At 42.9% G+C, this 21,902-nt stretch overlaps 1 protein-coding gene across 2 annotated transcripts in view; it reads left to right on the top strand.

The window, feature by feature from the left end:
- Positions 1-7,610: 7,610 nt before the first annotated feature.
- TUBGCP3 (tubulin gamma complex component 3) overlaps positions 7,611-21,902 on the top strand; it is a 52,879-nt gene continuing 38,587 nt past the window's right edge. The window contains exons 1-4 of one of the 2 annotated variants that reach the window (XM_035114915.3): positions 7,611-8,261; positions 17,698-17,805; positions 19,349-19,416; positions 20,730-20,807. In XM_035114915.3, coding sequence (XP_034970806.2) covers positions 8,186-8,261; positions 17,698-17,805; positions 19,349-19,416; positions 20,730-20,807 — 330 coding nt within the window. In that variant the 5' untranslated portion in view covers positions 7,611-8,185. Of the gene's footprint in view, positions 8,262-17,697; positions 17,806-19,348; positions 19,417-20,713; positions 20,808-21,902 lie in introns of both variants that reach the window. The other variant, XM_035114916.3, reaches the window with a different exon arrangement.

Below are 21,902 nucleotides of genomic sequence, written 5' to 3'. Positions count from 1 at the left end.
AACAGGTTGACAGATAACATAATATCTTGCAGCAAAACAAATCTCTGGACTGGTTCACAAATATATGCCTATATACTGATATGTATGTGCGTATATTACTGGCCTAGATCCATTGAAAAACATTTTATCTGATGTGGTGTTAAAGTTCGATCTGTAACTACTGCCCCTTGAAAAAGCTATTTAACTTTTCACACATGGTTTCTATACATTCAGGGTTCCTCTTTTTCACCTACCGTGATTGCTTCATTTTTAAGTCTAGGGATCCAATTGGTATGAGAACACTTTATCTGAGATAAGAGATATTTATTGACTCCTTTGCAGTAAAGATACAATCCACACCCATGGAGAGTGTTATCCTGGCTATAAACAAGTCCTGCACTTCTATGCTAGTGGAACAGGTGCCAATCTGGTTTAGCATCATCAAGAGTGTTTAATTACTGCTGCTTGCTCCATCTGTAATGTGAACTTACTGACGATGATCTCTGTGCCCGACAGCACAGATACTGCAATGTCAACATCTCTTCTTATGTTTGTTGCATCTTGTGTCCACCCTTGGCTTAGAGACCAACCAGCACTGATAATTAATCTGTTTTAATGTTGATAACCTCACCATTTTTTTTCTTTTAACAATCAGCTGTTTTGTTCTTGCCATCTCTTCCTTTACCACTTAGCTATTTAGATACCAACTGCATCAGGAATTATTTTCATATGCATCTTGCCAACCAAGTGTTAAGCAACATGTAATTGTTTATCAAAGAGACAATCCTAAGTATACACCATTATATAGGCTTCATTAAAAAGAGTAGCATTGATTTCTGAGTAAACAGGCAAAAGATTGCACTGCTAGAATATTGCCAAATACTTCCCCCCCCAACTTGGATCACAGTAGAAATGTCACTTTTACTGGGGAGTCTCTCTCTCTCTCTCTCTCTCTCTCTCTCTCTCTCTCTCTCTCTCTCTCTCTCTCTCTCTCTCTGTGTGTGTGTGTGTGTGTGTGTGTGTCTGACTTTCTGTATTCTAACACAAAGATCCAGTGTAGAGAAACAGACTGAAGCAGGACAGAACACTTTGCAACAGAAGAAGCAATCCTGTGGAAAGCAACCCAATCTCCTGTATCAGGAGAACACAATCCATTTGAGTCCTGACCTCATCCTTATTGCATGCCTCAGGCTAAAAGAAAAGTATTATTGAGCCTGTGGAATGACATTTATTTACTTAGAAAAAAAGCGGAACTATGCTAGGATCTAAAGAGGCACTTAGGCACACCTACTTTGTGTGTACCCAGTGAAGAGTTTATTTCAACACCAGGTCCTCATGCCTTTAAAACAAAGACTAAGGTTGGCAAACATTTTGGGGCCTGTGGGCACATTTGCAATTTTGAGAGTGTGCCACACACAATCCCCCCCACCCACCCTGGTCGGTTTTCTTTGCTTGCCTTCCCAACAGACAGAAAGAGAAAAAGCACACACACATGTTGTTTTTTCCATAGGGTCCCAATCAATTGCAATAAAAAATAAAAAATGCATAACTTCAGCTATGATTTTCCCTGCTTCCCCATTTCAAGAATTAAAGAAATAATGGAGGCACTTCCATAGAAAGCCGCTGGTGCTTTTAAAATATCTATAAGCGTTGTTTTATTTGAACATTATCTTTGGAAAGAAGGAGCTAAAGCCCTCTGGTAAATGTGTTTCTACCTTCTTTTGACTGATCACTAGGCTAAGATCACTGAGCATTAAATTTAAATGGGTGACATTATAAAATATTCAGATAATTGGCTTATTGTGTGCACATGGGTCTCTGTTGGGCCAAGTAATTTTACTGCAATGGCCCCATTATCGCTTGCATGATGCAGCTGTACATTGTGTAATGCGATACAGTCATGCTTAAAGTTAATTAAGCAGGCAGTAAGACTATCAGTCCAGTCCTTGATATGTTAAATTGTACGCCCCATTATTTCAGCAGTGTTTGTTGCCAAGTAAGAATGCTGAACCTTGCAAGCCTATAGCTTCTAGATCAGAAGCTGAGAAAACTGAGATTTCCTCATTCGGTTTTGGTCCAGCTGATCTGGATTCGAAAGTATTAGAAAATGAGGTGGGAGCAGAACTCCCGCAAGTGCTAAAAAAGGGATCCATCACTCTTGCTGTAACAGTCTACCCACAGTTACAACATGTATGCCTCCTCTCATTTTCAGCAAATACTGTCCACTGAGCATGTAACTTTTGCATCATGGGATAATATGGGGTTAGTTAAGTTACAGCAATTGATACCCTAGTGCCGGACCAAGACATCTTGAAGCCTGAGGCAAACCACAAAATGGTGCCCCACCCTGCTAGAAAATATGAGTGAAGCTCTACACCACGAACAAGGGTTGAAGATCCACATCGAGAACAAGGGAGGAATAAAGATCTACAAGTGATGTGTTCCTTGGAGTGCCAACATGGCCCCGCAACCGTGGGTGCTATGCAGCATGTATGGCTCTGGCACTGAAATTTGTGGGTGCCCAGCCCCTTCCTGGGGAATTATTTGGGTGCTCAGGCCCCCAGGGCCCCACAGAGTTGGCACCTATGCTTGGAGGCCAGATCCACTGCCCCTGTGTATCTTGCCGCCCAAGGCTGTCGCCTCATCTTGCCTCATAGATGGGTCGACCCTGCCTAGAACATTTTCTGCTCCCCCCTAGTATCATCCCTGACTATTGGCCATTCTGGCTGGGGCTGACAGAAACTGGAGTCTAGCAACATCTAAAGGGCCACAGGTTCCCATCCCTGCTCTAGGATTAGTACTTTCTGATCATAGCCAGTGCTCTTAAGACCATGAGCAGGGTTCCCAACACTTCATGATACAGTGAAAACAAGAAAACAAAAAAATTAAAAAGCTGTTTTCCACAACTTCTGTGCTGCCACCTGGTGTTAACAGTATAGTAAATTACACACGACACCTTTAAAGCATTTTCGAGGCACATTCTCTCCATCAAATAATTCTGAGCACTGAAGATCATCCCTTCACAGTTACAGTTCCCAGCAATACTTAACAAATTTCGCCTCAGAATTCTTTTGAGGGCAAAAATGTGCTTTGAATATGCTTTAAATGTATAGTGCGGTTGCAGCTATACCAGCTTAATGTGGCATCTATGCATATTCAGAGAGTCCTACCATAAACAATTCTAGCACCTCTTTGTAGTGCTTGCTAATAGTAGCAATTCATGGTTGAAAAAGAGTCAGATTTGCTCTTCATATGGTCACCTTCCCCCCTCACATGTAATATGCCTTTTAGAAAATTGCTGAAAATATACTCATCTTTAATTATAAGCTGGCCAAATAATAATTACAACCTTCATAAAACAGTGCAAAGGTAGAAAGAAGAAAATTGTAAATGGCAGAGTTATAATTACAGCCTGCATACAAGGGTGTTTTTGGTGCTACGGTACAAAGAGAAGGGTTTGTTCCCACGTGGCAGCGGTCTATCCTGATGGCTATTTACGTTCAAGGTCCAGACAGGTGAAATGGAGAAGAATGTAGTTCAGTCAGGGCTCTTATTAGAAGTAGTGAAAGATTCTCCCTCCCTTTGAGGAGAGCCCCTGAAACATTGTTTTGGTTTTTTTATTCACTTCAATTTTGCATTTGTTGAGCTGTTGAGAAGCTGAAACCAAGGCTGCTCTATATTGAGCACATTTAACTGCAAGTGTGCTTATTTGAAATAAACAAAACACACTTCCACATACATTTGTTTAGGACTTGAATCAAACGAAGTGAACTGCAGTCCATGGGAGCTTGCACCACAAGCAACTCTCTGTTTACGAGCATTCAAAATATGAGCAGAAAGTGGCATTAAAATAATAATAATAATAATAATAATAATAATAATAATAATAATAATAATAATAATAATATTTGTATCCCGCCCTCCCCGGCCAAAGCCTGGCTCCGAGCAGCTAACAAGTAAAAATAGCAGTGTACATAAAATAACATAGTCAATTAATTAAAATACATTCTAAAATCAATTCAGAATCAAATTAATGGCAACCATTGGGTTAGAGTTCTATGAGGATTACAGAAGGAGGGGGGTGGGTCAGATTGTGACTTGGCCAAAGGCCTGGCGGAACAGCTCCGTCTTGCAGGCCCTGTGGAAAGATGTCAAGTCCCGCAGGGCCCTAGTCTCTTGTGACAGAGCATTCCACCATATCGGGGCCACGGCCGAAAAAGCCCTGGCTCTGATCGAGGCCAGCCTAACCTCCCTGTGGCCCGGGATCTCCAAGGTGTTTTTATTTGAAGACCGTAAGATCCTCCTGTCGGTACGAGGGTCCTAGGCTGTATAGGGCCTTAAAAGTTAAAACCAGCACCTTAAACCTGATCCTGTACTCCACCTGGAGCCAGTGCAGCTAGTATAGCACCGGGTGAATGTGATCCCACAGTGAGGACCATGTAAAGAGTCTCGCCGTGACATTCTGCACCCGCTGGAGTTTCTGGGTCAGTCTCAAGGGCAGCCCCACGTAGAGTCAGTTACAATAATCAAGCCTGGAGGTGACTGTCACATGGATCACAGTGGGTAGGTCAGGGCGAGAGAGGTAAGGAGCAAACTGCTTAGCTTAGTGGCAAAAACGGCCCTAAAAGAGCACGAAGAGCATGAAAATGGCAACGTGGCATGAAAATAGCACCTAGCAATCCCACAAGCCTTTGCAAGTGCAATCCCATGAGGCTTCACATTGACCTTTGAGACCTGTGGAGAGCTGGAGTTTGAGCAAGGAAGCAGCAATTGAGGTGGAGTTTTTGGGTTTTTTAAAATGGTTTTTCAAGGGTTTCCAATTCAGGAGGGTGTTTGCAGACTTTTTCAATGGTGTTCCCAATATACAGAATTTCACTTAAACGTGCAGTGCCACAGAACATAACCCCTGTGTAATTGGGGAATTGCCTGTACAGTCGTACCTTGGAAGTCGAACAGAATCTGTTCCAGAAGTCCGTTCGACTTCCAAAATGTTCAGTAACCAAAGTGCGGCTTCTGATTGGCTTCAGGAAGCTCCTGCAGCCAATCGGAAGCTGCGGAAGCCCCGTCTCATTCTCCCCGACTCATTATTGATACAGGTCATCCATCAGGGTGAATACAGATAGTCCACATCCTCCAGGAACTTCTGCAACTGATTAGCCGAAACTCTCTACCACCTTTCCCAATAAGGGGGTATTCACAACTGGGTGGTAGTTGTGATAATTGGCTTCTTCAAACATGGATGCACTACCACATGTTTAAGGACAGCAGAAACAACACTACTTATGTAGTGTTCACCCCCACACTGGACTCATTCAGTCACTTCTCCATCCCTGGACTAGTTTTCAGAAGCCAGAATGGACAGGGGTCAAGAGAACAAGAAGCTGGTTGCATCACTGCAAGGTTCCCCATCCACATAAATTGAAACTCACCCCATAACGTACAGGAAGGTGCTGTATTGGACATCTCAACAGGGATTGCTACAACTGCTTTGCAAACTACTCATGCAATGCACTCCAGAAGCCCGCCCACCACTTCTGGTCGGACCAGCATCTGGACTGCCTGAAACAATTCTACTGGATGGTTCTTTGAGGACGCAATGGAGGCAGCAAAGTAGTTCTTCTATTTCCTAGAGATGCATTAAAGCAAACCCTTACTAGCTCTTGGAAGTCAGCCCAATTATTTGGCTTCTTCTTCTTGGAAGCAGGCAGTTTGATGGTTAGCTGCAAGGCTGGAGGAGTGCACTTTCATGTCTCCAGTCTATAGGAATGTTAAGCGCCTGGCACTTTGGGCATTCATCCTCTTTCTGCCCCACCACTGCACATAAATTAGTGTGTTGCAATAGTGTCTCAAAAACACTTCACCTCAATAAGCTGGAAATCACAAGCATCTCTGGGCACTTGGCCATGGAGATGGAGGCCCAAGCATCTATTGGATTATCTTTAATTTTAAGGAGCTATCAGGGCTCAGCTTGAAGTCTGTACAACTTAGAAGGTATAAAGGAGGGTTAGAATGAAGTAGGAAGTGAGAATAGCAAGTGTAAGTAAATACAACGAAGCACATGGCAAAGCAGAATAAGCACCTTAAAAGCAAAACAAAATGACAGGCTGGGATGGGTAAGACTCCAACTAGTTGTTTTTAAAGTACTGTTGGTGTTGCTCAAGAGTTCGAGATTTTTTATTATCTGCTGGTAGATTTTTAATGCTGTGTTTCATATTATTGTTATACTTTATATCTGTATTTAAAAATGGTTTTCATTACTGTATTTTTAATAAGATCATCTTATATACTTACAGAAATTGCAAATAACAATTCACAAAAGCAAAATAAAGGAACTGCAAGTATTCTGGTGTTTTTATTGTTATTGTTAATTGCCCAGAGAAATGGTTGTTGGGTACCTTGCGATCAGGGGACCATAAATAAATTATATTTGAAACAAACGAAGAAATCCAGCAGTTTAAGGGCCAGACAAAAGTGTTAGGTAGAAGGCCAAACAGGGTCTGGAGGAGCATCAGATATTGGCCCTGCTTCTAGGGGGGGGCAGCTGCCCCCCTGCCCCGCGCTGGGTACGCCCCTGAGCAGCATCCCCATTTCCTCAGAGATGCTGCCCCCAGCCAAGGATGTGTTCTCCACCGCCCGTCCTAATTACTTGAGGGACTTTGAGTGCCTTGCGCACTAGGAGGGAAGGAGTGTTATGTATTGGTTTAATTTGTGTACATGAGTCTCTCTGCTAGTCCTGTAACTACCTTTCCCGCTCCAGGGTGATTCAAATGGGTGCGGTGACAGTTGCTATTGGTTAACTTGTTAGCACAATTTGGATCCTCACTCTGATAGGGTCCCGCCAAAATCTAATTGTATCCTTTCCCCAACCCCTGCTCCTGAGAGTATAAAAGGAGCTCACCCTTTCCCTCCTGTTAGTCAAGATTCCTACTGCAATAAAGAAGACTGTTCTTGTTATACTTGACTCCTAGCAGTTCCTTGCTAGTATGCTGACTCACTATTCAGAGCTGACTTCACTAAGAGCTGAAATCGCACTCACAACTTAACAGCAACTATAACTGATTGGCCTGGGAAGTCTTGCGCATCAAACCTGCAGTATGGGAAGTGGCGGGGGGGGGAGGGGGATTACTGCTAGCAGTGAGCAGCACCATCTAACCTCCCCGCGATCAGATCTGAGCAGATGCTCAAGGAACAGGACGTCGGAAAGGGATGTGATTGAATCCATCCCGAAGACAGTGGCAGTCAGAAAGCAGCAAGGAGGAGTTTATAATATTGGCAATTTTGTTTCCCCTTTTTAAAAATAAATTTATTTATTCATTTGGTTTTTCAGATTAAAATTTTAGAGTCACATGTCCAACATACAACATATAAACAAGATTTCCAAGGAATCTCTTGGACTTCCCTCCTCCCCTATTGCTAATCATTTCCTCCTGCATCTTTTATAACAATCCAAGCGATTTTGTTTTCCACTACAATGAGAGCCAGCAGCAGAGTTTATACAGGGCACAGCCTGCATAAAAGGAGGCTGTCGAAGCAGACTCGCGCCTTTTTCTTCTTCTTCTTACGTGCCCCGCGTGCGCCCCGCCCCGCTCTGGTCCTTTCAAAAGCGATGACGCCACGGTGCGGCCAGTGACGTGCCGGGAGGGGGGCCCACACCAACAGCTACGGGTGAAGGGACGCCTCCCATGTTTCCTTAGCGTCAGGCAGCCTTGACTTGAGCATGAATAAAACCGTGGCTGCAAAATGCCGGGGGGATACCTAGATAGAAAAGAGGCACAAACACATTACCCCCCCCCCAACATATTTAAAAAACTAAGCTCCCTTATCGCTGTTGGTAGGGGCCCGTTTGCAACGCGGAACCTCTTCGCCGCGGCTTAGTGGCGGCGCGAGGGAAGGTGTTCGGCGTTGCACCGTCCGGGCTGCGAGGGGCATTGTGGGGGCCCGCGTTTGAAAACCGTTGCTCGCTTCTTCTCCTCTCTCAATTTTTATCCCCCCCCCGCCTTTCTCCCTTCCCCACCCCCTGCCACCATCTCTTCTCTTCTCCCTCCGGCGGGTCTTTATTAAAATGGCGCCCTAAGCCGCGGTCCAGGGAAGCCACCCGAGTTGGGAGGCTCGAGGAGAAGCGGCCCTCGGAGGAGGGTAAGGGCGGGCCCGCAGGCGAGCGAGGGGCGCGTCCTCCTCCCCACCCTCCTGCCTCCGATGCGAGAGGATGGCGAGCCCGGATCAGAAGTCGCCCAACGTCCTGCTGCAGAACCTGTGCTGCCGCATCCTGGGAAAGGGCGAAGGTAACTGCTCGGACCCTCCTACCTCCCCCGAAGACTATATAAGCCCTTTCCCCCTTGTCGTGAGGTTGCTCGGGTCGCTTCTCCGTGTGTTTGTGTTGGTTTGTGTGTGTTGTGTTGCGTAGCGGCTCTTCCTGCCCTTCTGTCAGCGGAGCCGCTCTGGGAGCTGTGCAGGTGGAGCGAAGGATGCTCTTTCTTGCCTCCCCACATAATAACGTGCAGGCAGGCGAAAGAGGCTGCTGCTGCTGCTGCTGCTTCCCGTGGGTGGCTGAGCTGAGCAGATGGACAGCTTCGAGGCCCCTGGAATAACTTACCTGCAAAGCACCCTCCCCAGCCACCGCCTCTCCCGCCGGAGGAAGTGCCCAAAACAGTAATTAATGCGCATCAGAGAGAGACACAGAGAGGAGACGTCCTACTGTAAGAGTGCCTGGTCGGTTCTAGAAGTGGGGGCTTCGGGTTTCTTTCCTCAGCTCCACTGGGTGGACTTGGGCAAGTTGCCAAGACTCGGCCCAGCCACCTTCGGCAGAGCTGCTTTGTATCATACAAATAAGGGGTACGGGGTGGAAAAGCTAAGTAGGACCTCTGAGAGGAATAGGCTGGATGCTGGATCACTAAATATTGTGTGGAATAGCTATACACAAATGTAATACAGTGGTACCTCTGGTTGCGAACGGGATCCGTTCCGGAGGCCCATTCGCAACAAGAAAAGGCACGCACATGACGCAATTCAGTGTTTCTGCGTATGTGCAAAGCGTGCCAAACCTGGAAGTAACCCGTTCCGGGACTTCCAAATTCGGCGCGTCCATGACCTGAAAAGATGCAACATTAAGTGGACATATCATAAGGTACGACTGTATTCTGCAGTTAGGGTGTTTTTTTGGCAGGGGAGAAATCAGATCCACATGTACAGTATAGGATGACACTCAACTTGACACCAGGAGGTGTGAAATGAATTGGTGCGTTAAAACCCCCCAACAACTGCTAGCAGGGCCCCTGTATGGTGTCGAATGGGATGGGGGACTGTGTTGCAGGGGGTTGGACTGGATGATCCTCAGGATCCCTGTGAAAGGCTGAAAGTTATCACTAGCATTTTGAATTGGGTCCGGTAATCCAACTCCAATTAACAACCCGATTGATGATTTCTGAACTGATTGAAGTTTCTGGATACTTCAAAAGCAACCATGTTAAGTGACTTAGAATGATCTGGATGTGTCATTGTGGTTAGGTCTGCTGTCTCCAGGAATGTGCGACTGCAGCACCAGACTAAACTGGGCAAATATACATCTGACCATGGCTTTTACCTGAGTGTCAATATCAAGGCCACAGCCAGAAGCACCTCCAGACTATGAACCTGTGTTGTGTAACCCCATCCAACACAGGTTTTATTATTTTTCTGATATTGGAGCAATCTGTATATATGCCCTGTTGTGAGCTAAGCCATGGTTTGTCTTAGCATTGTGTCATATTTGAGCTCATGGTTTATTTCCAGACAAACCACAAGCTGTAGCCAAGTCTATGGATTACTGCTTATGGGTTGTGGGAGATAAACCACAAGCTATGGCTTAGCTTACAGCATGTTGCAGCAGCAGGACCAGAGGAGGAGCAAAATCGCCAGATCTTCTTTCTGGGAGCCTACTCATTTGCTTGATTTGTGCTAAGTTATAGTTATTGTCTCATATATGACATAATGAAAATTTGCTTGTTCTTTGAAAACTAGTTAAGATGACTTGGATGCATATGGTACTTTATTGTGCTTTAAAAGTTTGGGGTTTCTTTTGGTGTGTGCAAGCTGCTGCAAATATCAAACAAGATTCAGTAGTAAAGAACTTACTTGATTGTACTGTAGTTGCTTGGCATCTGTCTTGAGAGACAATGGTGTGTGCCTCCAGTGGTGAAGTTAAATCACTGCGTTGGCAGCACTGAAGTGACATCCCCTGGGAGCAGGCCTGGGCACTATGTATGGAGGTCCTGGAAAGCAGAGCTCTGCATTTGGCACCAGCTTGGCTGCAGGAGTTACTGGAAGGAGGCAAATGAGGTGCCACCTGACCAGCTTAGGGACTTCACTCTGGATTTGTGTAGGGTTTATTCCTTAGCCTTTTCTTCTCCTGACGGTATCCTGGAAGCAGTGTTCGAAACTCCCTTTGTTCTAGGTGCATTTTGCGACAGGGAATTTCATTAGTGTGAGCGGTTTCTAAGCTCTGGGTGCAGTACTGTGCCTAAGATTTCAGATTAAAACTGCAGAGTGGAAGGAAAGAAGGATCTTTTTCTGCCTCCCCACTTTCAGCTACTCTCTTGAAGACTGTAGAAGAGACCCTCTTAAGAATGTTAGGGAGGTGGGCAGGAGAAGGACTAGATCATAGAAAAATGATCATAATATTTTAGCTGCATTTCAGTCCTTTTCAGCCTTGTTTTCCTGTTATAAAAAAAATGTGCCTAGACATTCTGTTGTTGCGCCAATAACCTAGCTTTAAGGTGCCATTTACCTTCTCGCTTTCATATCTCAGTTTCCAACACTGCCTGAAAGGCAGCAGAGGTTTAGGATCAGTTTTCCTTCTCCTAGATGGGCTAGCTTCCCAGGTTGACGAGCCCCATCTGCCTCTGACTTCTGTATGTGCAGAAACCGCCTTCTTGACTGTTGGACCCACTATTCTTTTTGTGCGCTCAATTTGTCAGAGCCTGTGTTTGCATGCAGAGGAAGTCCCTAACTCTCAGAGAGCTTAAGACCTATCGGCTATCCTCACCTGGTTTAGCCGGCCAGTCAAAGCCATTCCTGGGGTGTGGCTGCTGTTGTATGCTGACAGCTTCTGGGAGCCGCAGGTGAGAACTAAATTCAGGGTGGGGACCAAAGGTGGGCAAACTACTCTGGAAGGAGCACAACATGTACCCCTCCCATCCCCTAACACCACATACATCCCATTTGACTTTAGTATTGCACAGGATACTTCACCTGCCCATTTTATGAGACTGAAGTCTCTAGAGAAGAGATGGTGTGTTAAACTTGTGTGGATTTCACCAAATAATTGTTTATAGAATTGTTTTAATGAAGGTAGATGCAGTTGATAATTGCTAAGTAGAAGACGGGTATGAAAATACAAATTAGAAATTGGGGAGAACTATCTTGTGGAATTTGCAAGAAGTAGGCTGTTTGCCTCTGGAGGAAAATTTGTTGTGCATTTAGCACAGAAATGAAATCCTGACAGCACAATTCCATGCATATTTACTCATAAGCATTACTCATTGTGTTAAGTGAGACTAACTTAAACATGCATAGGATTATAGTATAATGCTATAATTATTTGCTCAGATCCTTGGGAGTAAGACCCATTGAATTAACTGTGACTTACTCCTAAGTACAGTAAATGTGGAAATGTTTAGATCGCGTATAGATTTTGTTCTTTTAGCTTACTTTGGGAAATAGGTCCTGAAGAACGTGGTGTTCTATAAGCTGGCGATAAAATTAGGCTTTTCTTAAAGATAACTTGTTACTTGCAGCCTGACTTGTCTAAAGAGTTCAGATTGGGGGAGAAAGGTCTTTTTGTCTAAAAATCATAATCTGCTTCAAGGGGAAGGGTAGCAGAAGACAAAACTGGAGCAATACCAAATTTAGTCATTCCCTTGAATGTTTTATCAGAAGTAGACAGGCATATTTGATTTTTAATTCAAAAGCTGCAGAGAGCAAGACTTGAGACCTGCTAAAATCAAAATAGCTTTGTGGTATAAAAAGTAGCAGTTACCCAGGTGATAGATTGAAAATTGCCTATCCTTCTTATGCAGTTCAAATATCTTTACAAATAGGGAGCTTTTATAATGAATAATTTGTCTGATGTTTACAAAACTTGTATCATTTTGCTCCTTTGAAATACTAAAGTAGTTTCCCTTATTTATAAACACTTTTATTTGGCTTAAGTATTGCAAGTTAGGAAAACTCAGCAGTGGCCAGAGGATTGGAGAAGATCAGTCTACATCCTAATCCCAAAGAAGGGCAGTGCCAAAGAATGCTCCAACTACGGCACAATTGCGCTCATTTCACATGCTAGCAAGGTTATGCTTAAAATTCTACAAGGCAGGCTTAAGCAGTATGTGGACCAAGAACTCCCAGAAGTGCAAGCTGGATTTCGAAGGGGCAGAGGAACCAGAGATCAAATTGCAAACATGCGCTGGATTATGGAGAAAGCTAGAGAGTTCCAGAAAAAAATCTACTTCTGCTTCATTGACTATGCAAAAGCATTTGACTGTATCTACCACAGCAAACTATGGCAAGTTCTTAAAGAAATGGGAGTGCCTGATCACCTCATCTGTCTCCTGAGAAATCTCTATGTGAGACAAGAAGCTACAGTTAGAACTGGATATGGAACAACTGATTGGTTCAAAATTGGGAAAGGAGTATGACAAGGCTGTATATTGTCTCCCTGCTTATTTAACATATATGCAGAATTCATCATGCAAAAGACTGGACTGGATGAATCCCAAACCGGAATTAAGATTGCTAGAAGAAATATCAACAACCTCAGATATGCTGATGACACAACCTTGATGGCAGAAAGTGAGGAGGACTTAAAATAACCTTTTAATGAAGGTGAAAGAGGAGAGCACAAAATATGGTCTGAAGCTCAACATAAAAAAAACCAAGACCATGGCCACTGGTCCCATCACCTCCTGGCAAATATAAGGGGAAGAAACAGAAGCAGTGAGTGATTTTACTTTCTTAGGTTCCATGATCACTGCAGATGGTGACAGCAGTCACGAAATTAAAAGACGCCTGCTTCTTGGGAGAAAGCAGTGACAAACCTAGAGAACATCTTAAAAAACAGAGACATCACCTTGCCGACAAAGGTCCGTATAGTTAAAGCTATGGTTTTCCCCTTAGTGATGTATGGAAGTGAGAGCTGGACCATAAAGAAAGCTGATCGCTGAAGAATTGATGCTTTTGAATTATGGTGCTGGAGGAGACTCTTGAGAGTCCCATGGACTGCTAGAAGATCAAACCTATCCATTCTCAAGGAAATCAGTCCTGAGTGCTCACTGGAAGGACAGATCCTGAAGCTGAGGCTCCAATACTTTGGCCACCTCATGAGAAGAGAAGACTCCCTGGAAAAGACCCTGATGTTGGGAAAGATTGAGGGCACAAGGAGAAGGGGACGACAGAAGACGAGATGGTTGGACAGTGTTTTCGAAGCTACCAACATGAGTTTGACCAAACTGCGGGAGGCAGTGGAAGACAGGAGTGCCTGGGGTGCTCTGGTCCATGGGGTCACGAAGAGTCGAACACAACTAAACAACTTAAACAACAACAACATTGCACACTGTAGGACTTTACTAGGCCTATAAAACATAGCATTTTCTGCTTTTTATTTCAAAATGTAATTTCTTTTAACAGTAATTAAACTAAGAATAATTATTATGATATGTTAAGCATGGTGGGCAAACTTGGCAATGTTGTATAATATTATGTTAATTTTAATTACTCTTATTTACAAAAAAAGAGTCTACCATCATGTATTTGTTTGGGACTTTTAGCAGTTAGCATTGATGTTATATGAGCTGAGTCTTCTACAGTGCCATCCTGTACATGTCAGTGGGAACTTTCCCCAGGAATGTGTGCATAAGATTTCAACTCGGATTTGTATGTTACTTCATTTATGGAAACATCTTTTGTCATATTGGGAAAAGTGGACATCTTGGACATCTTCCTTTAAATGCAAGTAATTGTTCCTCAATTTTAACATTGTGAGAGATTCCTGGTAAACCTCCTACTGGTTGTGCACAGGGGCAATGTTTTCTCTTACATTGGTAATTTGGTGCTCACCCTAGTTATCAAATCTGAGGACTTTATTGATTCTTTAGAAGGAGGCCAGTGATGCTGTGTCCTGGAAGCATTGAGGGCAACTCTAATCACATACTGTAAACATCTTTATGTGAACAGAGAAATGTGGTTTTCTAAAGGTTCTTGGCTGAGAGTTGCTAACTGATGAAGTGAGGGACCAGGTTGCTTGCAAACATTTGCAGATGGAATTGAGGTCATCAGTAAGCTTCACACAAAATAATAGCTATGATGAAAATAGTTTTGTTAGGTCACAAGGAAGGGTCTAATTGGGGCAAAATGTTTTGAAATTTTAGGTTTGTAAAATGATTTTGTAAACCTGTGGGGTGCTGTTGACCCCACCTACACAATTTTGGGTGATGTTAAGGGGAAACGAGTGATTTGTCTGTTATGAAAATGGGCAGAATTCTGTTTCTTCATTCTCTGTATTCTTTTCTCACGTGAAATGGACACAACAGGCTCTGGGCTAAGCACCTGCAAATAATGGCAATTAGTGAATAACCTTAAAGAGCATTTTGTGTGGCTACTTTGAGCCCTGGCACCCTATGTGCATGTTGTTTGGGTTTTCTTGGACATTCCAAGGAAGTAAAATGGACCTTAAAAACCATAAGTGAAACAACATTTCCTCCCACTAAATTACACCCCCCCCCGCATCCCGCCCAAATACCACATGGTACCGTATTTTTCCTTCTATAAGACACCCCCTAATTTTTGACATTATTTTTTTAGGGGAAAAACCTAGTCTTATACAGGGAAAAACACAGTACCGTAATTTATGCCCTATATTGGATGAGAACTACCTTTGTCTCAATAAAGGCTATTGAGACAAAAGTTTTATGGAATTTGTCCAGTGCTGTTCGGGAGTGTTTGACCCCACCTGTTGATGAAAGGTTAAACCTTCCTCCTCCCATATCATTTGCCAAGATGGTGGCATTTATGCTTGAGGCTACAGGAAATTGGATTTCATGAGTCCAAAGACCTGTTGTTTTTTACTTTCCTTGTGTCTTTTCAGCAAATGGTACTTGAGGTCTTAAGTGCAAACCTTGTTTAGCTATTTTCAATGGTTTTGTAAGGTGTGGGAAGAAAATCACTTAACCACATAATTTAACCATACATATTTAATTTCGTACTCCCTTTTCGGGAAATTTCTAAAAAGCACTAGCGGTGATAGTTCCTTTTTTTTCTTGGATCATTTTGACTTGAATTTCCTCTTTCCTCTAATAGTTTATCTACATTTTCACAGGGAATTTGTCCAGAGTCCTTTCTAGGCTTTGAAATATGTATGCCGAACACTGCAGTTCTGAGTAGAAATACCTCTGATACATTAGTGGAGATGGTGTGAAGGTTGTGAAAAATGGATGATAAAAGAAAATTCCTCCTAAGTATTAAACATAAAAGCATGTTTAATAAGAACGTGCCTCCTTAAAATTATTGATACTTTTGTTCTTTGCGTTCAGCACTTTGAGAATCAGAATGCTATTTACTGGTGTTCTGAATTCTTTGGAGAATATTCCACAAATCTGTTCATTAAGAGATCCTGCCAGAGTACTCAAATAAGGGCACAATTGTGAAATTGCTAGCAGTCACATGAGCTTTGAAATGCAGGTCTATGGCCATGTTCCATCTCACATCTTTATCAATATCACAATTTATATCCCATTTGCATTGTTTTCACATTTAAGAGGTGAAGGTCTCAGTCATTTTAATGAGACTTTCACAGTAGAAAAGATAATGTTTTGAAGGTCAACTTTTCCAGGGGGCATACAAAGGAACACCATATTATATGAGAGAGAGAGAGAGTGATGGATGCTAATTTGCTAAGTTCTCTGTTTAGCCTTTTGTTAACATGAATAATAGAATCATAGAATTGTAGAGGGTCGTCTAATCCAACCCCTTGTAATGCAGGAATCTCAACTAAAGCATCCATGACAGATAAGATGCTTCCTTTGCATGCACCGTATATACAGCTCATTAGGATCTGCAGGATAGAAGTCAATTTTCTTATATTTGTACAGTGGAACCTCGGTTTACACCTACCTCTGTTTATGAACGCCTCCGTTTATGAACGCCGTGGACCCGGAAGTGTTTACATCCGGGTTCCACGGCGTCGGATGCACAGATCGCTTCTGCACAGCTCGCGCATGCACAGAAGTGACCTGCGCAGCGTGCGCAGAAGCACTCTATCGGCGCTTCGCACATGCGCAGAAGCATGCCTTCGGGGAGCGAATGCCTCCGTTTACGAATGCCTCCGTGGAACAGATTGCGTTCGTAAACCGAGGTTCCACTGTAGAGCCCCTTCTCTTTACACTTGGCAAAGGTTTGTGCCTCTTGGAATTGAGGCTGCCCAGCAGTTTTCTGTTTTGCTGACCCAATTCTGCCAAATGTGGAATGAAGTCTCTGGCAGGAGCAAATACTTTTTAAAAGCAGTTTGAGGAAAGAGTGCCTTTCCATCTCAAATATTGCTTAGGTTAAAATAATATTTACTTCTTCCTCTTGCTAAGCTGTATGGTCAATTTTATGGCCTAGCAATGGTTATGTTGGTCATAAGCCAAACCCTGAGAATAACCCAAGATTGAAAAAAGTTTCTTTGAATTTGTCTTCCTGGTATAATTATGGCAGGTTCAGAGAGGAACCAGACCTGGAGTGTTGTAAAACTCAACACAATGAACTTGACAGACAGCCATATTTCTGTTTTCAGTCAGTTTAGGGTTACTATCATCTCATTATTATGCCTGAAAGACAACAAGTAATAGAATCACATACATAAGTAAAGCACTTGGTTACTTAGTACTAGATTATCTCAGCAAACTTTGAATCGAGTCCACTGTGTTCCAGGTGATGTGAGCTGATAGGCAGGCACTAAATTGGCCATTAGAACTCTGGTGGGTCTTTCACAGGTACAAGTCGGCACTGCAGTCACCCAGTGATGAACATGCATGTGCCAACCAGTTCACAGTTGACTAGCACATGATTTCATGCACATTCCCTATTCAATTACTGCCTCATCGTATGACTCATTCTGGAGTCAGCAGTGTCCTGGAACACTGAAGCAAATTCTTTTATTATTCTAAGTCATAGGTTCCCAAAATGTGTGGTCTATGGACCACCAGTAGTCCTTGAGTTTTATTCAGGTGGTCCATGGTCGTGCTTCTACATAGTGGTATAGCTATGTGCATATGGAGAATTTGTGTGTGTGTGTGTGTGTGTGTGTGTGTGTGTGTGTGTGAAGAGTAGTGAGCACAGTGGTTAAAGGTAAAGGTAAAGGACCCCTGACAGTTAAGTCCAGTCACGAACGACTCTGGAGTTGTGGCGCTCATCTTGCTTTACTGGCCAAGGGAGCTGACGTTTGTCCACAGACAGTTTTTCTGGGTCATGTGGCCAGCAGCCGGAGCAGTACCTATTTATCTACTTGCACTTCGACATGCTTTCAAAATGGTAGGTTGGCAGGAGCTGGGACAGAGCAACAGGAGCTCACCCCGTCGCGAGGATTCGAACCGCCGACCTTCCTATCAGCAAGCCCTAGGCTCAGTGGTTTAGACCACAGCACCACTCATAAAATTAAATGCATTTTCACAGTCTCTTTTTATTAACAGTTGACTAATTGTGATTTTATTTCAGCTGATGTAGCCCAGCAGTTTCAATATGCAGTGCGAGTCATTGGAAGCAACTTTGCCCCTACTGTTGAAAGAGATGAATTTCTTGTAGCAGAAAAAATTAAAAAAGAACGTAAGCTTATGTATTATTTTTAACAGTGTACAGAGCAAGTTTTATAAGGTTTTCAATGCTGTGTGGGTTTTGTCTCTTATGATAGAGCAGGTTCACTTTACTGTTCATCAGTATAAACTATTACTTTATTTTTCACCATGCATGTATGTGCTTTTATATTTATTTATTTAAAATATTTATAAGCTGCTGTTCTAGACTATGTCTACCCATGCTAGTGAACAGCAATACAACCATAAAATACATTAATAAAATGCAGCACCATAATACAATTGTTTATTTTGTTTCGACTACGGCAGACCAATACAGCTACCTACCTGTAAATAATAAAATTGTGAAAAGGTTTTCTCACACAATCCCTTATAAAAGCTTCCAAAACTAATTTTTATGAACAAACTAAACATTAGCATATAAACCAGTACAAAACTATTTAAAAAACAACAACACCCAGCAGCATGTCCAAAAGACACATCTGTTAAAAACCAACTGAAACAGGTGGCTTTAATTCTTTTTTAATTCTCTCATATAGGAGAGTGAGAGAGTAATATGAATTGTAGTAATAGATCACTGTTTTAGCAGAAGCTAGCAGGGAAGAAGCAAGTGCAATATAGAGCAGATGTATTTATTCTTTTGTCTGAACAAATTTCTATCCTTCATATGTGGTTGTAAGGAAAATATGGAAGGTGATGTGTGCATTTATCTATTATAGTGTAGACCTGAATATTCTACATATAAACATATTCATATAGGGTCATTTCATTGGATGAGATGACAGAGCTTTCCTGTCCTTTTGGGGAGATTCTGTGGCAGAGCAATCACCATGTTTGTCGCCTTGCTGCTAAATAAGCTAGGGTGGTAAGTGGAGGAAGCAGATTTTTTCACTTTCCCTTCCATTGACTCTAATGAGAGAGAAATAAATACAGTAGACTTATGCACATTTAACTTGCACACATTCAACTTTACATGCTTGGCAAAAAAATATAAGTAAAAGAGCGGACGTCCATGGGGCGGGGAACTTTGGCAATCCCCCCCCCCATTGATCCAATGTGCTTTGACTATATGCAATTTTGGCTTTATGCATGATCCCCAGAACGTACGTTGTGGGCTTACTATACTCAAGGCCCAGGCCTGGCATAGTCTTGGGCCAGTTTGTGGGTATGTCGTGATTTTGAATCTTGCCAATCCATGACCGCTGGAAATCCCCTTTTTTGACCCCCTCTGCCTACGGGACAGGGACCACAGAACATCTGTGCTCATGGATCTTTTCGCATATTACCCACACATATCCCTTTCTCCTGACGGAACAGCACTTAATGTTGTTTCTTAAGGTCTCTTAAGCAGCCTTTGACGAGGATCACAGGCCTAGTCTTAAATATACTGTAACACTATCCTTCTGGCCAGAATGAACAGTCATCTACATTGTAACAAAGCAGCTGATAGCTCATTGAATTAGATATCTGTGTTGATTGAATTTCTGTTTAGTTTAAATGCTAATGTTGCACATGGCAGACTTATAGTGTTCTTAACTTGCCTTTTCTCTTTAAAGTTGTGCGGCAAGGAAGGGAAGAGAATGCTGCTGTATTTTCAGAACTCTACAGAAAACTCCACTCACAGGTACAGGAATGTGTTCTGAACAATATCCAATATGGATACTAGTTGCTAATTGTTGAGTAATGAATACCACTTGTGTGGCTTTGCTAGATCAAGGCAATGAGTTGTGTTTCAGTTTGTTCTGCTCTCCTGTCCTGTAAAACATTTAAAGCCTGTTTTTGAGGAAAGTAAAAAATAATCACGTGTTTTTGTTGCCTATATGACTTCTTATGGGAAGGACATACATCAGCATAAAATGTGTTTTGCTTTTTATGTTAAACTTATCTCACCACAATCTATTTTTAAGATAATGTGTATTGATTTATTGATCAGGCTTTCTGTCGGCCTCTTAAGTGATCTTGGTTTTCTTTCTTTTGTACTTGAGAATTTATGAGTCATTTTTGACAGTGAAGTTCAGCGAAGTTCACAAACTTTCATATACTGCAAGCAAATCCGTTATTCCTGGCATTAATGAGTTGACTTCCCTCTGCTATAGAGAGACTAGTTCAATAATTTCCAGACTTGTGAGAGCAGTATAGTAGCTGCCTAAAAACAGCACAGCATGAATTAACATGAAGCCCATCTGTTGGTGGGAGATTTATCAGTCATTTGTTTAAGCCACAGCTCAGGTTTTTCCACTTATATTGCAAAGGTAAATTAATGAATTAGAAAATTCGAACAAACCATACTTAAAGAACCTAGAACAGTGACCTGAACTGTTGAGAATAGCCATTAAGCGCTTCCTGATACTTTATATCAGTACTTTTATCAGCTGCTTATAGCACTGTGAAGATACCACCCACCCTGGTTGAGGAGTATCATCAGATCAGGGACAAATAGGACATCAGCAGGGATTTAAGTCTCCTAAGAGGTGGGCCTGGTCTTCTTCTTCTTCTTCTTCTTCTTCTTCTTCTTCTTCTTCTTCTTCTTCTTCTTCTTCTTCTTCTTCTTCTTCTTCTTCTTCTTCTTCTTCTGTTAATATTATTATTAAAAAAGAACTTATCCAGGCAGAGATAAGTGGCAGATAACTGTGATGGGTGTATACATGCACCACTTTCCATTTTGAACAAAAGTAGACCTGTAAATCTTTAATTGATTTGACCGATGCAGCTGGATGAAAAATTGGTGTTGGGTGTTTTTTGCCGTAATCACGAAGCCTGAAGACCAATCATGCACTACAATTAGTCAATAAGGCTTGGTTTCCATTAAGCTAACCTTGCATCTCCAATCCATACCACTATTAAATCATGGTAATACCGTACTTGCTCATGGGCAAGTAAAACTAGAACTGATTTTGAAACCACGTTACCATTTCTAATAGTTACCTCTTGTGGCAGGGAGTTTTGAAGAACAGATGGTCAATCCTCTACCTCTTGCTCAGCCTCAGTGAAGATCCACGCAAGCAGCCAAACAAGGTAGCTATTTTTGTGGGTGTGGGTGTCTATCCATCTTGCATATAATAAACATGTAAGAGTATCATCAAGCTGCAGTTTGCTAGGCCACAGACAAGCGACATAGTGAACTACAGCATGGCAAGAGTTGGTGGATGAGCAGCCCAGGTGAGCTGCACAGCCAGAAGAGGTTGCAGCAGGCCCCCAACTCTGCTGGCTCTTCCTCCTGCACATTTTGTAGCCTCTGCCCCTCGGATTCAGGTCCCTAGGCCAGCTGCCACAGCTACTGTCCTCCTCCCTCCTCTGCAATTGGCCTTAGAATCAATCTGCTATTGCCAAGTAACATAAAGAAGAGGGCAACCAAAATGGTCAAAGGCCTGGAAACGATGCCTTATGAGGAACGGCATAGAGAGCTGGGTATGTTAAGCCTGGAGAAGAGAAGGTTAAGGGGTGATATGATAGCCATGTTCAAATATATAAAAGGATGTCATATAGAGGAGGGAGAAAGGTTGTTTTCTGCTGCTCCAGAGAAGCGGACACGGAGCAATGGATTCAAACTACAAGAAAGAAGATTCCACCTAAACATTAGGAAGAACTTCCTGACAGTAAGAGCTGTTTGACAGTGGAATTTGCTACCAAGGAGTGTGGTGGAGTCTCCTTCTTTGGAGGTCTTTAAGCAGAGGCTTGACAGGCATATGTCAAGAATGCTTTGATGGTGTTTCCTGCTTGGCAGGGGGTTGGACTGGATGGCCCTTGTGGTCTCTTCCAACTCTATGATTCTATAAAGAGCAGCAGCAAGAGCAATGCAGGGATGAAGAAGGCATCAAAAGTAATGGCCGGCCAGTCACAGGACCTGAAGTGGTGGCATGAGGTGGAAAAGAGAACATCAAAGCTGCCCTGTGCTGATCCTTTCAACCTCTGATGCCTGAGATTGCTGCCACTGCTACAGAAAGCAACAGAAAATAAGTCTGCATTTTGAAATCTTCTCTCATTTCTGGCAAGGGGCAGCGAGGAGGCAGGCAGACACAAAGTGGAGAAATAAGCTTCTTTCTCACCTTTGTCTACACCTCCTCCTCCTCCACCCCCCCCCCCCAGTTCTGTGGCTCTGGGAAACATGAG

The sequence above is a fragment of the Zootoca vivipara genome, chromosome 4 (genome assembly GCF_965207765.1).
Source record: "Zootoca vivipara chromosome 4, rZooViv2.hap1.1, whole genome shotgun sequence".
In the NCBI taxonomy this organism is placed as follows: Eukaryota; Metazoa; Chordata; class Lepidosauria; order Squamata; family Lacertidae; genus Zootoca; species Zootoca vivipara.
Note: the sequence above shows the minus strand (reverse complement) of the source record. Positions and strands in the feature narration are given on the sequence as shown.